Source organism: Etheostoma spectabile, chromosome 16, assembly GCF_008692095.1.
Source record: "Etheostoma spectabile isolate EspeVRDwgs_2016 chromosome 16, UIUC_Espe_1.0, whole genome shotgun sequence".
NCBI classification, from domain to species: Eukaryota; Metazoa; Chordata; class Actinopteri; order Perciformes; family Percidae; genus Etheostoma; species Etheostoma spectabile.
The window spans coordinates 9,999,035-10,015,266 of NC_045748.1; the positions used below are offsets into that span (position 1 = coordinate 9,999,035).

The following is a 16,232-nucleotide window of genomic DNA, read 5'->3' on the forward strand; positions in this document are numbered from 1 at the left end:
GAAGCTGGATCTGTTTAGTAACAGACTAGTCTAGCTGCTGACCAGCGTGACCATAACAGGTTGTTGTTGGTTTTGTTTTTTAACTTTGACGTTGTTACAGACCCTTAGACCTGAAGAGATTTAACCTCATTATGAAGTAATTTCTCACTCTGGATACACTGTAGTGAAACTTGTACTACAAGTAAACTTTCAAAACTCTGCTCTCAAAATACCCATTTCCAAAAATGTATGATTTCTCCTTTCACAGCTTTAGGACTTCCCAGTGAGTCTCCTTCATATATATTTACATATAAACAGATTGTTTTTGTCCTTTAACGTGGATATTTCACCCAGTGATTTGTGCTGAGGAAGCTGTAGATATGCATACGATACAAAGTTCAAGCAAGTTATAAATATTCTTTCTTCACACAAGCACAATCAAATATTACTAATAATACCTCACTGGCATGTAGGTGTGTCATTACAAACTGAAGCTGTGCAGCCAAACATTGTTCAAATCCACAGTTTCCAAAACACACCAAATATGTCTGGTTAAATCTTAGGAAAGTGTTTCTGGCCAGAAAATATCTATCTGATGTAATCAAACATGGAATGTTGTCTTTAAAATTTTAGTCATATAGCTTCAATGATGAGATGGAACAAGGTGATATAGAGTATAACAGTATGATACACACAGAAAATGTGGAATAAGATTAATTTTCAACATTTTGGCTACTTATGGGGTAAAGGAAAATACCCAATTATGGATACATCAATAAAAACTGACAGAGTTTTGCTAAATTTACACTAAAAACAACTGTAACAGAGAAGACAGTGGATTTGAAGACGTAAAACAGAAGTTTGCATAGTCCATTTCAATTCCACATTCAGTTACACAAACATATGCCCCACCACAATTTCACAACATCCACAAACTCCACACTAACTATACTTTAAGAATCTATATTTCCCAGCTTTTATCTCGGGACACAAATAATTTAGAGTTGTGGCCTGGTTGGCTCAGTTGGTAGAGTTATATAGAGGTTTATGCCTCGACGCAGAGATCCTGGGTTCAAGTTTGACCTGTGACAATTTCCTACATGTCTTCCCCCCCCCCCCCTTACCGATCTGTCCTGTCCATTAAAGATGGAAAAGCCCCCAAAAAATATTTAAAAAGACAAAATAATAAGAATACATGTTTGATGGCACTCACCTACGGTCATCCTGGCAAATACATCTGGGAAGTTCTTCTCAAGCCAAACCCTACATTTGGCTGGCTCTGGCATGTACTCACAGTACTGTAGAGACAACAGATTTAATCATACCTTTAAAAAAAACCACTTAAATACAGTCTACAGTTTGACTAGACACAATAGGCATGTATATCAGACAGCTTTGTTGTTCTTGTTTTTAGATCTGATTTCTGTCATGCTGTAAATTGTTCTGTGTGTAAGTGCATTGAGAGCAACATAACACAAGAGTTAAATTCATTGTGTGAACACGTACTTGGCCGCCCAATAAGGCTGATTCTGATATCTCAACCGTGAGTGCTTTAGTGAACTGGGTCATTCTTGTTTGATAATCAAACTTACCTCAGTAGGCAGAGAGCACACTGCAAAGAAACAGGAAGAAATCACATTGTCACATTTTGAAATGGCACCAACATACATTTTGTTAAGATAATAAAAGCCGTAATTAATCCCCACAGAGGAAAGACAGAAAGAAGTAAAAAATAAAGAACCAAAAATATATATTATATTAAGTGGTATAAACAACTTGAAAATAAATAAATAAATAAATAAAGTATACAGGAGCAATTGAAGACAAGGTAAAGTGTCAATGGTGTGGTTATTAGCAGCGAGTCAGCGAGTCTTGTATATTAGGTAAACAGCATATATCACACTAATATATAATGTGTTTTATGGTCAACAAAATATGAAAGTTTATCATATACATTTTCCTATATTGTTTCTATTGCAATGTTGGATAACCATCAGCTAAACATAAAACTTTACAATCCTGATCCTTGCACATGTTATTTTTGCGCTAAACTTCTTAAATTTAGTGAGAAAATATTTAGTACTTTTCCACTGACAAGTATTTACTTCCCACAGGAGTATACAAAGATAGTCTTTTCCATGTGGTTGTCTAGTTCAGATGTAATTTAGGATTCATTTTAAGGTTCTTGTTTTGCCTTACAGAGCCTTGCCTGGTCAGTGCGTCTCTGACCTGGGGAACACCCTTTATTTAGACACACAATCTGTGGTATTTGTTGACGCTTTCAAAAAGTATTTTTATGGAATTAGCAGAAAGCACTTTGTAAACTGTTTTTAATCGTGCAATGTAAATAAAGTATTACTGTTATAATGTAGTAAGACAGTTCAACATTATTAATACAGAGTGATATAGTACAGTGTAGAATAGTATGGAAAGATGCCAAACCAAGTAGCATATACTGTACCTCCACAGTAAAGTACTTTCAGTGGGTAGTTTGAGTTAGAGCCCACTGTCCTATGTTCTGGTCTGCTTTCCAAAGAACCAGAATCCATCTCAGTAGTAGCCATCGCAAATTATCTGGATAAAAGACACAAATGGACAAAAAAGAAAACAATTACACAGGGCCCATATAGTTTGTTTTAAATAATACCTGAAATAACTTTAAAATACAAGTTGAGACGTGGTGATAAATTGCCTTCGGATTTGTTATGATCACTGCAGGCATGAGTGAACAAGGCTCCTGCCAATATTTCATCATGCTAGCCTGCCCAAACAACACAGATCAGTTACATGAATAGCAGCTAGCTAGCTAACATCATGACACATGTGAACTGAAATAGAGCCCAGGTCGGTCTCACGGTGGTCTAATTTGATGCACAACAGTAGCATAGCATTTGATAGTTGGCTTGATAGCATCGGTGAAGTCAGCAGGAGAACTAGCTTTAGCTGGCTAACACACATGCGGGTGTTTTATTAAACACACCGCTTAGCTACAACACTTGTTGTAATGTCTACGTTTGAATATTCCGGTTGTCGTGGACATTGTATATTATTATACCATGTAGGCAACTGTACCTTGCTGTAAAAAAATATCCCTGAATTTAGTTTCAGTGTTTTCATTCATCAGGTAACATGTACCGTTTGCGAGTATTTCTTTCCCAGGATAACGAAGGAATGGCCCGCCCTACTCTGCTTCTGATTGGCTTACCTTGACATTCTTACCCTTCACCGTAACCAATCCCACTACTCTTGCCTAAATGTAACCAATCCAGCCAGAGCAGGCAACGAGTATTAGCCAATCAGAGGGGGAGTAGTTCGGGACATGCGTTCGGTATCCTAGGAAAAAAAATGTGGGCTTACCGTGGACTCACCCAGCTGTCACCGTTAGCACCTCAGTTTAGTGGGGCTTTAGCTTAGCATGCTACATAAGCTAACGCACCGCTAAATGAACGCTGCTGAATAAACTGAATAAAGATAGAACAAATGTCGAGTTACATACCCCGCGAAATGTATTCTTAAAACTGATGTGTGTTCAGTAAATCCGCTCGCATTATTAAGGCTAGTTTAACTTTTAGAAAATCATTCTTATTGAATAAGGTTTAGCTGGCGTACTTTGAGCACGCCTAGTAGCGCTCCTTGTTGTAGTTGTTGAAGTGGCAGATACGCTCCGACTGTGTGAAGCAGCGCCCCTGGTGGTCGGGGGGCGGAAACACAACACTAACCAGTTCTCCAAAATAAAACTCATACAACGAATCTACACTTTTAATTTAATATATACGATGAGACAATCCAAGAAAAAATAATCTGCGTTGAGACAATCCACAAAAAAATAAATCTGCAACTATTTTTACAGCATCTTGTATTCTTTCCGGTCTGAGTCAAGGAACCTTGTAAAGTTACTTAAACGTGTCCTTGGTCTGAGGATTTTAAGGTTGAGTTGAGAGACTTGAGTAAAGAAATGAATTAGGCTAATTAATTGTGTCATTTTTCTATGTTTTAGGGAACCTCATCACACTTTCAGTTTCATAATTTTACTTTTAAAATTAAGTAAACGTTGGGGGGGAAACTGCAGGATGTACGTTGGCGTGACGTCATCGACCAATCCTTGTTTTCCAACTTCCCTCTACCGTTACATTCTGCATTCAAAAGTTAGCTAGCTAATTCGCAGAAAAACTAATGCTAGCTAGCTAGTCGTTTCAGTGTTTTAGATACACACTTATTTATTGTCAGCTAATGCCATTTTAATTACTTTTAGAGCGTTTTGCTAAATTACATAAGTTGGTTAGCCTGTTTTGCAGAGTTAACGTTAACTTTAGCAGTGTGCTAGGCTAACGTTAACTTAAGCTAACGTTAACTTAAGCTAACGTTAACTTTATCAGTTTGCTAGGCTAACGTTAACTTAAGCTAACGTTAACTTAAGCTAACGTTAACTTAAGCTAACGTTAACTTAAGCTAACGTTAACTTAAGCTAACGTTAACTTTAGCAGTTTGCTAGGCTAACGTTAACTTAAGCTAACGTTAGCTGACTGGCACGCCCCCAAACAGATGCCCACAACAACAAGCGACATGTAACAGCAATGAAGGTAACATAACACTGGGGGTTGCTGGAGATAAAACACGTAGGAAGTGTGTGTAACCGTTATGTGATGGACAAAGGGAAAGGACTGTCCCCTTCAAATGGAAGAGCCTTAGCTTGTTTCCCCAGGTCAAATGGTAAACATTCACTTCATCATTGGCTTAACCAACAACAAGCCCATTAAATTAATTTGTTTGGAATGTGTAAGGGAAGGTGTCAACCATCAAAACATCCACTTTGACTTTGTTTCAGATACTTCAGCTGAGTACTGGCACAGCACTCCAGTTAAAAGGGTCAGTGACATTTATGTTAAATCCACCCATACCGTACATGCATTCATATTGTCTGTTTGTAATGTGTCTATATTTGCCACTTTTCAGAATACTGGTGGTGTTTCACTGGATGCTAGCCAACCCTCTGTCCTAAGCAGCGTCAAGATGGACAGTACAGCGCAACGGTGGGCCAGAAGTACGCCTCCCCTCCCAGCAGACGACCTGTGTCCCCCCAGCTCGCAGGACACCGAGGTGGGGTCAAATTTGGCCCCTGCCCAGGAGCTCCAGTTTTTATTGTTTATAATGTAGCTTGTTCATTGTTTCCCACACACACTGAATTCATTTGTGATGAGTTAATGCGCAGGCTACAAGCTCCACCATATCTGACACCTAGCGTGTCAGATATGGTGGTTAGCGTTAAAACAAAGCATTTTGCATTCACAAAACAACTTTCAGGAAATATTATAGGCCATGTTAGGGTGAAAGCTTTATGTGTCTTTTCTTTGTGATTTCCAAAAGTGTCCTGTGAATGATCCAAGTGGCTCCACCATCCAAAAGCAGAGGAGGGAGCTCAAGCTGCTGATGGCTGAGCTGAAGGACCGGGACAGGGAGCTGAACGCTATGGCTGCCTCCCATCATAAGCAGCTCCACGCCTGGGAGCAAGATCGCCACAGGGTGCTGACCTTGGAGCAGAGATGTGCCCGTTTGGATGGTGAGGACACAGAGCTCTTCCCTGATTTGATACAGATCCAGTCCTTAAATATTTCTTGCTTCCACGTTTTAGCATGAATATATATAATAATAATTTTAATTTATTTAGCGCTTTTCATGGACTCAAAGTCCTTTTACAGGGCGGCAAATACAAATTACAAATATGCTGAATGATAAATCATTAATATAAATTTATCTGCTTGTGTTTGTCGTTTGATCAAAGTCCATTACACTTATTCTTCTGTGATTGTTTTAGCTTGAGTCTATGACTGATTATTTAATTATTTTTCTGCAGATGAGTTGCAGAAGCGTAACGAGGTGATCAGAGTCCTGACCAAACGTGTGTGGGTGGTGGAAACCCGGGAGGAGGTGGTCCAGAAGGAGCTCAGCGTAGCCCAACAGCAGATCTGTGCGCTTGAACAGAAACAGCAGAACATCAGCCAAAAATGTCAAGACTTTGAGGTACACAACCATTTGTATTTTTTATATAAAAATACTACTCACAGCTTGTGGAAATAAGGCAGAAGAATAGCACCAGAATGGCTCATTGTTGATAAAGTTGGTGTTTTCTTGGTGATAGTTGGATAAGGTTAGTTATATTCTATATTTTTTTATAATATACAAGACTTTGATACACACATAACTTTTGTTCTTTAAACAATATCTTTATATTTTACACAGATAATAAAAAGCCACATGAAATTTGCTGGTGGTATAGTTTTTTGTCCTTTCATGGGATTTGTTGACAATACGAATTGCTATTATACTGGAAGCAAAGGCTTGTAATATGTATCTTAGTATGCAGGAGGATAATGAATTGTTATGTATAATCTATAAGCGTAGTGCTTAATTAACTCATTATTCTCATACTCAGTAGAAAACAGTCTTGGAAAGCAGGACTTAGGATGTTAGTTTTTAGTTTTTAAGTGTCTGTTGTGTCTTAGGAGCAGAACCAAAGTCTCAACTCCACGGTCGTGGCTCTGTCCACTCAAGTCGGCTCTCTGCAGGTCAGGGAAGAAGAACTGAGCTCCATGCTCAAACTCAAGGTACACTAGACTTTTATCCCTCTGTAACTTCCATAAATGCAGGATAGTTTTGTATCTTCTATGGGTTTTCAGATATTCCACTAGTTGGTGATCAATGGGTTTTTTCCCGCCTCGTTAGGACAAAGATGTGATGGAGGCCTCTGGTCATTTAGGCAACCTCACAGGGCACCTACGAGACCTGGAGACATCGCTGACAGAGAGTCGCTCGCGAGAAAGCAAACTCCTGAGAGACTCTGAGGAAAATAAACGTCGCTACAGAGAGGCCAGGAATGAGATCACACACCTTAAAGGTACATGAGTAAAACGGAAGTTTCTAACATACAGGACGTAGTGTGTTTGGCTTAAAAAGAATCAACCATCTTAAAACTCTCTATAGACGTCCTGCTGCTTTTTTCCACCCTCAGTGTCAGCATGGAATAGGTTGACCTAAACATGCAGAGTTAAGACATCAGTATGCTCCTAACAAAGTGCTTGTCCAGTCTTTGAATTGTATTAGAGAGATGACAAGAAAACCCCTTGAGATACAGGGTTGTCCCTGCTCTTGTTTTCATTCTTCACTCAACTATATCTTTCATTTTTAGTGTGTGCAAACAATGCTTTTGTGTAAATACTGACAGAAAATGTGTGGTATCCCCATATGAGTAATGGTGCATTTTGCTTACAAAGAATCAACCGTCTTAAAACTATAGTTAAGACATCAGTATGCTATTTTTAATTTTCTGTTGATTGACTAATTCCTAAGCTGCTAATCATCATTTCAGTCAAACATGTCTTTCTCTCTCCTGTGTCACCCTGTGGTTGTAGAGGAGCTGCAGCAGCAGGTAACACAGAGCAGCACCCAGCGAGAGGAGATCATCCGTCTCAAACAGGAGCTGCAGCTGCTCCGTAGAGATCTGGCGTTGTCAGGTAATAATAATAATAATAATAAATAATAATAATAATAATAATTCATTGCATTTATATGGTGCTTCATCATAGACTCTCAAAACGCTTCGGGGGGAGGACTACTCTCTAACACCACCAATGTGTAGGATCCATCTGGGAAATGCACGGCAGCCTTACGACGCCAGATCCTCACCACACATCAGCTTGGTAGAGAGGGAGGGGAACAGGTTTTTAGTGGGGGGGGGGGGAAACCGGAGCACCTGGAGAAAACCGACGCAGACATGGGGAGAACATGCACGATTAAATTAGATTATTAGACTGTCTGACAGACTCATAATACACCTCCCAGCCTAAGAAACAAATATTCGGGCTTAGGTAACTGCAGTATTTGATGTTTGTCACCAGGGGAGGGAGACTGCTGGAGAGATGAGCTGCTCGATTTGGCTCGCTCCAAACAGGAACGCACCATGTCAGAGCTCCGCTGCCTACGTCAGGTACGGTAACAACAGGTACGGTAGCGACAGGTACGGTAACAACAGGTACGGTAGCGACAGGTACGGTAACAACAGGTACGGTAGCGACAGGTACGGTAACAACAGGTACGGTAACGACAGGTACAGTAACTAACGACAGGTACGGTAACAGTGTCTAATTTGAATAATTCCTCACAGAGGGATTTAAAAAAAGTCATATCCTACAAAAACTTTCACTCGGCTTTACAGGATAGCTCAAAAAATACTTTTGTTGTTAGATCACATCTTAATGAATTTAAGATCTTTCCTGTTGCTCACACTGTTGTTGACGTCAGAGGCGCCTTTCTGGTTTGACAGCATTCCTCAGAGTGCGCCTGCAGCTTCTTTGCTCTGGTCTATTACTTGTTTAAACCACACAATATAGGCAAGAAATTGTGTGCTATCACATGTTGTTATGAAATCCCAATTAATTTAAAAAAAATGTATTTAGATAAACTTTTATTGATCCCCCATTGTTACAGCAACACAAAGACATAAATAAGTACAGTACAAATAAAGTAAAAAATGTTCTGAACACAGTGTATATATACTATATATATATATATACATATATATATATATGGGTTAGAATAAAGAGTATAGTATATATGTAAAGTATAATATATAACATTTATAAACCAGTCCAAAGAGAGTGAAATAAAATCATGTGTCCCTGTTTTAACTGTTGATTTATCTCACGCTTCCCATTTTCTTTTCTCTCATGTTGAACTTTTAACAATCAAATTTAGGGTGACTTACTTACCCTCCCCATTATGATAAAGTACACTTGAACTTAAGCTTCTGGGCTGTTGTAGCTCGCGGATTGATATCCTGGGTCAGTGGTGTCTTTGATCTCAGTTTGCAAAAACGGTATTTACATTTGCAAAAAGTGTGGTTTAAGTTCTTCATCTCTCCCTTGTCCTCCTCGTGATCTTACAATCAAATGAGGGAGGTGGAGGGCAGGCGCCTCACAGCTCCGTATCTCTCCGTATTTGCTTGATTTTGCTCACTTTTTTTCGATTGAAACAATCTGAAGGAGTTTAATTTAATTTAGTTTCACTTAGAAATACGTCACATTACAAAATATAATATAACTGCCGTTTCACTGTGACTTTAGGCGTTGGATAGGTTCTATCTGATGGTCTTAAATGTAAATAAATACATAAAGGTGTTGTCTGTGTGTTTTTACAGGTGTGTGAGAATCAGCGGAATGACCTGCAGCTCCTGCAGTTGAACCTGGAAACTGCACGTGAAACCCTGCAAGAAAAGACCGCTCAGGGGTCACCTGGCAGGTAAGAAGAAAAGTTGATTATTTCATATTTCGTAGCTCTAGAGAAGCTTCTGCGTTGGAGTCGATGCCCATGGTGGGGACAGATGGACGAGAACAGCTGAATGCAGCCAGGAGGAGAGCCAGAGTTCAGAGATGAGAGAAACGGAGAAACACTTTTCTCTAAAACCAGCAATGACACTTTCTTATCTAATTAAAAAAATTTTTTTTTTTTAATACTTAAAAACTTTAACGCAGTAACTTTTCCTTTACAATCATGTTCAAGTATTTGTGTGACAGGACTGGAAGTTATGGCTTAGACTCTTATTTGCTTATTGTTTGGATTAAACAGTGATCACACTTAACCTGCATTAACTAAAGTTAGACATGGACGGAAACATATATCCCCAGGGATAGATGTTACAATTTTTTACTAGGTCAAAGGATTAATCAAGTAAATAATCAGTAGAATGATTAGTAATGAAATGTATTGTTACCTTCAGCCATACAAAAAAATATATACAGCAATATTAGAAGAGGCCAGCTCTTTTTTAAAACCTTAATCCAGTGCAGTCATGCAGCTAGAAGTGCATCATAAGGAAGCGTAAGAAAGAGATAAGATATTACATTGATAAGACCCGTATCGAGCTGTAATGTAGCACACCCTCTTAGTTCATAATCTATTAAACTTTATATCGTATAGAGTGGATTAGTATGAGTAATTGTGTTTGTGTCTCAGTCAGGAGGAGTTAAGATGTGTCTGTCTGGACAGCCGGTCACCTTCTTCGCTCAGAGTGAAGAACTCCAGACCTTTACGTGACGCTGCCTCTCCACCAGCAGCCAATCAGCAAGCCGCAGCCAACTGTGACCTGGGAGTCTTCTCTGCACACTCGATTGATGTAAGACAGAAACGATGCCTCATATTGACAACAGGAACTCAATACACCAGAGACAAGTGCTTGTTTTCGGTAAAAGTCACGATAAAGTATCATCACATAATTTATATCGACAGGAAATGTTGTCATGGTGTACATTTTAACTCAAAGAAATATGCTTATTCAGTTTCTCGCCGACTTAGATAAGACAATTGATGCTAATGTATGTATGTTAAATGTGATGCTAAAGCCAAAGGCCAGTTAGCTTAGCTTAGCATAATGACTAGAAGCAGGGGAAACTCCTAGCCTGGCTCAATCCAAAGGTGTCAAAACATAACTACCTCCTAACTCACTTTAAATGTCTTTTTTCTGTTTTTGGTGAGAATGAAACAACTTAGATGTGACCGGGTTAATTACTGAGCTTTTTAAAATGCTGGATCATGACGTTTTTTTTACCGACAGAGCGGGCTATCTGTTTCTCCCTATTTCCAGTCTTTATGCTAAGCTTATGCTTGCTAAGTGATATCAAACTTCTCCTTTCAATCTTAAAAAAACAAATAAGGGTGTTTCCCAAATTGATGCATTATTCCTGATCACTGAAAGCTATCCCTCCCTCCCTCCCCGACCAGGGTGATGATCCTCTGTCCAGCTGTTCCCTGCTGCAGCTGTTGGATGAGTCCAGACTGCTCGTCCGCAGCTCGGGACCCCACAACTCTGTACACAGTAACAGTGTCCCTCCTATGAGCTGTGGGGCCACTGACCCTATTTACTCCAATAAGTGCCAGACATCCCACCACCAGCACCTTCTCCACCCAACCACACCGACGTATGAGGTACCGGAGTTTCAGGTTGCTGCGCCTCTCCACCTCTTCTCTGTCTCTCCATTTGTAAACATTGGGTGTGACATCAAGGGTGTAAAATGCATACTCGTTTGGGTGTGTGAAGACATAACAGCTATATCATTTTTTCTCCAACAGGCTGGTGAAACTCCACCCAAGGCCTGTCCTCGACACCAGCCAGCCATGTGGACGGTTTGACATTCCCTGAAGCACAGATTTTATTTTTAGTGGAAACTCCTGGATTTACCAAAGTGGTTCTGTGTGCTTAACTTTTAAGTGGAGTCAATTTTCAAAATGAGTGTGCCTACAGAACTTGAACGCACACAGGTGAAAGGTTGAACTGCCTCTCAGGGAGATGACGCAGCGATAAAAATTCATTCATAACATGAATTTGTAACTCTGTATACCCTAAATGTGGTTTTTAATTTGGTGCCAAAGCATTACTTTGCATCATTTCTTTGGGGGGGATTCATACATACACACATACAAGTTATTTTATTGCCCTGTTTCAGATTTGTAAAGGCTGCATTGTGTGAAGTGGGAGAGATGTGAAACCAGTCCTACAGGCTGAGTGGTGTGTCCTTCTTTAGTCTTTCCAGTTTCACAGCCTGCCGATGTGACGGTGACTCAAGAGGAAATGTCGATGCTGTAAATAGTGTTTTACAATTTGTAACGTTCTCATCCACTTTTGATTAAAAAACATATTTATACATAAACTACATGTCAGTTGTGTTTTCTAAATACCTGTGAATTTAAAAAAAAGAAGAAGAAAAGAGCACAGATCGGCGCGTTTTTACGCAGTCGGAGAGTTTTTACGCACAAGAGAAACTGCTTTGTTTCAGGGGGACTGCGGGTTTTTAATCTGAAGAAGCGAATTAAAGGAGGAATCTTTTGGGGGCTTACACACGGCGACTCTGGCGCACTTATTAGAGAGGCACGAGCACAGGTGAGGAGCTGGCCTGTGGTTTTTATACATTGACTTTTAGTTTGCGTGGTGGGCAGCAACAACATGAGCAAAACGAAGAACAAAAGCGACAATAAGACGGAAAAAGCTTTGGCTGCTGAGAAAGAGCAGTTCAATAAACAACAGGTATGTAACTTTTACATTTTTTCATCGAGCCTATGTTTATAGTTGGTTTAAGTCGGCTGAGTGATGGAACTTTTAGTTAGAAAATTAAATGCGAAGCTAAAAATGACATTTCAGGTTTAACATTTCAGTAAAATAAATCTTTTTCATACTGCTTTGCCCTCCTGGCTGGGGTAAATCCCACTTTGAGTTTTGTGTTTTTAACTTGCAGTCTTGTCTTTCCTCAAGCAGCAGCCTGGTGTTAACTTAGGAATGTTGAGCTATTATAAATAAGTCTTTTCTTTCAGCTTCACAACATCAGCAAAACCCTCATCTCCGGTGAAACACCACTCAAAGAGAAATATGTGCGCAGTATCCTTTAAAAACACATTTAACGTCATTCTAAAAAAGACAACTTGGACAGGATTATTCACTGACAAATTACTTAAAGTGTACAGCCATGCTGGCAGTGCAGAGATTTGACCTGCTGGCGGCGCTAGAGGGAACACCAGAGGGTCACCAAAATCAGCAGGAGTCATCACCTGGGGATCATGAATGTGTGTAATTATTGTCATGCCAATCCACTGGGAAAGTTATCAAGATATTCTCTTGTGAACTTAATGGTGGAACTAGTGATAAAGTCAAAAGGGTTCATCCTCTCAAACTGTTCCTTTATTAATCACACCCTAATGAACTTGCTAAAACACCTGTTGAAATTAGATTGCTGCATCGGTATTTTGGAGTGTTTTCCTTGACAGCTGGGCAGATATCATCATGGGAACACATAAGGAGGGGGGAGCCACCACCTTCTGGTCCTACACCCTCAACCTCCCTCTGTCCAGCAACTCCATGATCAGCTGGAAGTTCTGCTATCTGCTGCACAAAGTGCTCAGGGACGGACACAGGAATGTGAGTTTAAACCCGAACATTTCAGGAATCCTTCCTTGTGTATCTTATGGTATTTTTACACTCTTCCCTTTGTGATCTATCTCCCCTCTGTTTGACCTACAGGCTGTTAGAGATTCTCACAGATACTGCCGCAACGTCAAAGATATGGGCATTCTCTGGGTAAGTAGCAGAGAAAGACGTACTTCGATGTTTTTTTTTTAAAGTTACCTATACAACAAATTAGAAATATATTTTAATTCTTTTCCAGGGAAACTTGCATGATCGCTACGGCCACATTGTTGCCTTGTCTGCCAAGTTCCTCTGCCTCAAAATGGAATTTCATGCAAAGGTAACGCACACATATTTGTTTTATGGTTTATACAATGATATGTGCCAAACTAAGAGTGCTAAATTGGTTAATTACATAAATAATTCACAGCACAAGGTGATTCCAGCCAACCTGGAGGCCAGTGATGAGACTTTCGATAAGGAAACAGGAAGCGATGTGACCAAAGTGTAAGTTTTCCACCCACAAATATGTGCTCAGTGTTTTCTCATTAAATATATGCTTCATAAATGTGTTTTTTATATGTGTTGTAGGTTAGATATCACACAGGAACTGATGGATTACTGGGATGCTGGGCTGAAGATGGAGGAGACAGGTGAGTCCACAGGGAGGTGACTCTCTACATGTTCAGGTATCCTTTTTGTTATAAGATAGCAATACTTGAAAGTGTTAGTTGAGGGGGTATTCTATATTTTTGTTATTGTCACGTAGTCCCTTGAAAAGACCAAAACCAACAATATTTAAGTCTGCCTGTCAATGTTTTCTGATTTACAAGCACATTAGTTCCTAGGACTGATTGTGTGTGTGTGTGTGTGTGGGTGTTTGGTGTGTGTGTGTGTGTGTGTGGTGGTGTGTGTGTGTGTGTGTTGTTGTGTGTGTGTGTGTGGGTGTGTGTGTGTGTGTGTGTGGTGTGTGGTGTGTGTGTGTGTGTGTGGTGTGTGTTGGTAATGAAGAAACATGTTTCTTACCGTCACCCACCTCTTTTTTTTTTTTTTCTCCTCCGTTTGTACATCCTTGCTTCCTTTTCTTGCCTCCTCACGTCTCAATCCTACCCACCTGAGACGTGACGGAGGAGGTGAGGAAGACATACGATGAGACAAATGAGACATCCGTGCTTCAGAGCGGCCATTTTAAAGCAACGTCACTTAAATATGACGTGTGACACAGCCGCCATGATTTGTGTCACAACTCTTTTCTGCATCATGGGTGCCTAAAAGACTTCATCCTCGCTCATAGCTCCTCCGGCAAGCCTCCTCGCTTCTCTCTCCTCTCTCCTTGAGATGCAATTTAGTAATTGAGACTTACTTCAAGATGGCCTGTTGAGATCGATATCGGGGTCACAGGCAGGAGACGGGGGAAAGAGAGGAGATGGGGAGGCACAAAATCGCTATATTTGAAAAGCTCTATGGCACAAAGGAAGAATACATACGTCAGGCTTTGATACACACTTGTTGGATTTTAATGGGATTGGTTGTCAATGAGCAAAATTTAAAAGAGCGCCAGATATTCATCTTTTAATGTCTCTTTGATTTTGTGTTTTGCTTGTTCAAAGTTCTGCGTCAGCTGGATGCCAACGGCGCCAAATCTACAACTCCAGCTGGCCAGTGCAGACTGACTCCTCTGATACCTCTCATACTGGACTGCAGCCTCCTCTACCACTTCTCCGTCCTGTCCATGTTCAAACTCCACAGCCGTGAGTCACATAGAAATATATGTTTCTTCTATTAAAATCAAACCGTACAGTACGGTGTTAGACCAAGGTTGGAATCCATGGATGGATTTTTTGCAACATTTTGTCAGTTCAGTAATGCCTGAATCATATTAATTATCCTCTGGTATATAGGGCTTGCTCCAGATGTTCTTCTTGGTCATCGAGAGCGGTTCCGCGATCTATTTAACAGGTAAAGTTATTAGGATTATGTATCAAAAACACTTTTATACACTTTTATAGCTCTGAGGTTCTGTTAGTGACAGGTGGTTTTACTTCTGCAGCCTCACACAGTTCTTCGACAGAGCTAGAGAAATCGAGTTCTTTAAAACCATCATCCAGATCCCAGATCTCCCCGATGTAAGTAAGACACATTTTCCCACATGTACAGTACATTTGACTTGTGTGGGTTTCCATCATCAGTGGTATGAAGCATGAAAGTATCTCAGATTTGTACTTAAGTACAGTTCTTGAGTAAAAGTACTTAGTTACATTCCACCATTGTCCATCATGTACACGTTTTTTGTTTATTTCGACCCCACAGGAACCCCCAAACTTCCTCCGTGCCGCTGCCTTGGGGGAATATAAAAAGCCGGTGGTAGTGATGCCTCACGAGGAGCGGCATAACGAAGAGGACGTGGAGCTGCAACCAGGGTTAAGGGAAGCCCCACAGGTACATGCAACTGGTCCAAAGATAAATAATGTTAATGCTTTCCAACTCTTTGTCTTTGTCTGGTGTCACGGCTAACGTTTAAAGTCTGTTTTCATGACAGTACTCTATGCTCAGCCAAATGGGAGGACCTGATGCTTCAGCTGAGCAGAGAGAAACCGAGAATGAGAGTCTGAAGAGAGAGCTGGAGGTGCTCAAACCAGAACTACAGCTCATCAAGACCGAGGTAAGTTGGGTGTCAGTGGTTGGTCACATCAGACATATACTCATATATAGAAATGTTCCCTGTCAGTGCTTTTCTGGATTAACAATCCTGCTGCATTAATTATGCTGTAGATCTTTAAGGTTGTGCTCATTTTAACTCCTTTGTATGCTGTTTAGTAGTTTAATCTACAGCAACGCATCACGTTTGTAGCATTGCTGTCCTGTGAGAACCACAAAATGTTCATGGTTTCAGAAAAACAGCCCTGTTTTCAGCTTTGTGATGATGCATTTTCCATCTGATTTTAAGAGGCTCTTTGAAGACTTAATTTAGCTTAAAGCTATAGTGCATAGTTTGTGGCGCCCCCATGGGGAATTCTAAGTAATAACACTATTGGCTTGTCCACCTGATGCAAGCCTTTCTTTAATCGACTTCCACCCCTCTTCCACGCAGTTGCTAGCAGCCAAGGAGAACACTGGATTAAAAAAACATGGACTCTTCGGAAGAGGATATTATCTTCACTGAAGTTTCTGTGCACTGAAGTCTTTTAATATGCTTTGTAGCAACTAATTTGGCAATGGCTTGAATGTAACAGACGTTCATTAATATCAAAAAGTTACACACTAAAGCTTTAAGAAGGAGGAGAATTTTCTCAACACTCATAACGTCATC

The 16,232-nt window shown here is 40.2% G+C and overlaps 3 protein-coding genes across 5 annotated transcripts in view; 2 read left to right on the plus strand and 1 right to left on the minus strand.

Annotated features, from left to right (window-relative positions):
- The window catches only part of denr (density-regulated protein), a 6,517-nt gene extending 2,803 nt beyond the window's left edge, over window positions 1-3,714 (minus strand). Inside the window, exons 1-4 of one of the 3 annotated variants that reach the window (XM_032539205.1) lie at window positions 3,476-3,714; window positions 2,441-2,553; window positions 1,572-1,591; window positions 1,193-1,277 (exon numbers count right to left, since the gene is read on the minus strand). In XM_032539205.1, the coding sequence (XP_032395096.1) occupies window positions 1,193-1,277; window positions 1,572-1,591; window positions 2,441-2,543 (208 nt within the window). In that variant the 5' untranslated portion in view covers window positions 2,544-2,553; window positions 3,476-3,714. Of the gene's footprint in view, window positions 1-1,192; window positions 1,278-1,571; window positions 1,592-2,440; window positions 2,554-3,051; window positions 3,161-3,336 lie in introns of those variants that run through there. The other 2 variants (XM_032539207.1, XM_032539208.1) reach the window with 2 other exon arrangements.
- A 784-nt stretch (window positions 3,715-4,498) lies between these two features.
- Window positions 4,499-11,675, plus strand: ccdc62 (coiled-coil domain containing 62; the record flags this gene model as incomplete). The annotated part of the gene is given in 13 exon segments (XM_032539172.1): window positions 4,499-4,689; window positions 4,805-4,845; window positions 4,933-5,076; window positions 5,344-5,536; window positions 5,831-5,997; window positions 6,480-6,581; window positions 6,700-6,871; window positions 7,386-7,487; window positions 7,872-7,960; window positions 9,170-9,270; window positions 9,985-10,144; window positions 10,750-10,953; window positions 11,098-11,675. Coding segments are annotated over 13 exon segments (1,602 nt in total). The 3' UTR covers window positions 11,158-11,675.
- Window positions 11,676-11,794: 119 nt separating this feature from the next.
- The window catches only part of hip1r (huntingtin interacting protein 1 related), a 28,384-nt gene continuing 23,946 nt past the window's right edge, over window positions 11,795-16,232 (plus strand). Inside the window, exons 1-12 of the mRNA XM_032539145.1 lie at window positions 11,795-12,049; window positions 12,334-12,397; window positions 12,792-12,934; window positions 13,037-13,093; window positions 13,182-13,262; window positions 13,353-13,429; window positions 13,514-13,575; window positions 14,533-14,673; window positions 14,824-14,881; window positions 14,973-15,048; window positions 15,233-15,361; window positions 15,462-15,584. Coding sequence (XP_032395036.1) covers window positions 11,969-12,049; window positions 12,334-12,397; window positions 12,792-12,934; window positions 13,037-13,093; window positions 13,182-13,262; window positions 13,353-13,429; window positions 13,514-13,575; window positions 14,533-14,673; window positions 14,824-14,881; window positions 14,973-15,048; window positions 15,233-15,361; window positions 15,462-15,584 — 1,092 coding nt within the window. The 5' untranslated portion in view covers window positions 11,795-11,968. The remainder of the gene's footprint in view (window positions 12,050-12,333; window positions 12,398-12,791; window positions 12,935-13,036; window positions 13,094-13,181; window positions 13,263-13,352; window positions 13,430-13,513; window positions 13,576-14,532; window positions 14,674-14,823; window positions 14,882-14,972; window positions 15,049-15,232; window positions 15,362-15,461; window positions 15,585-16,232) is intronic.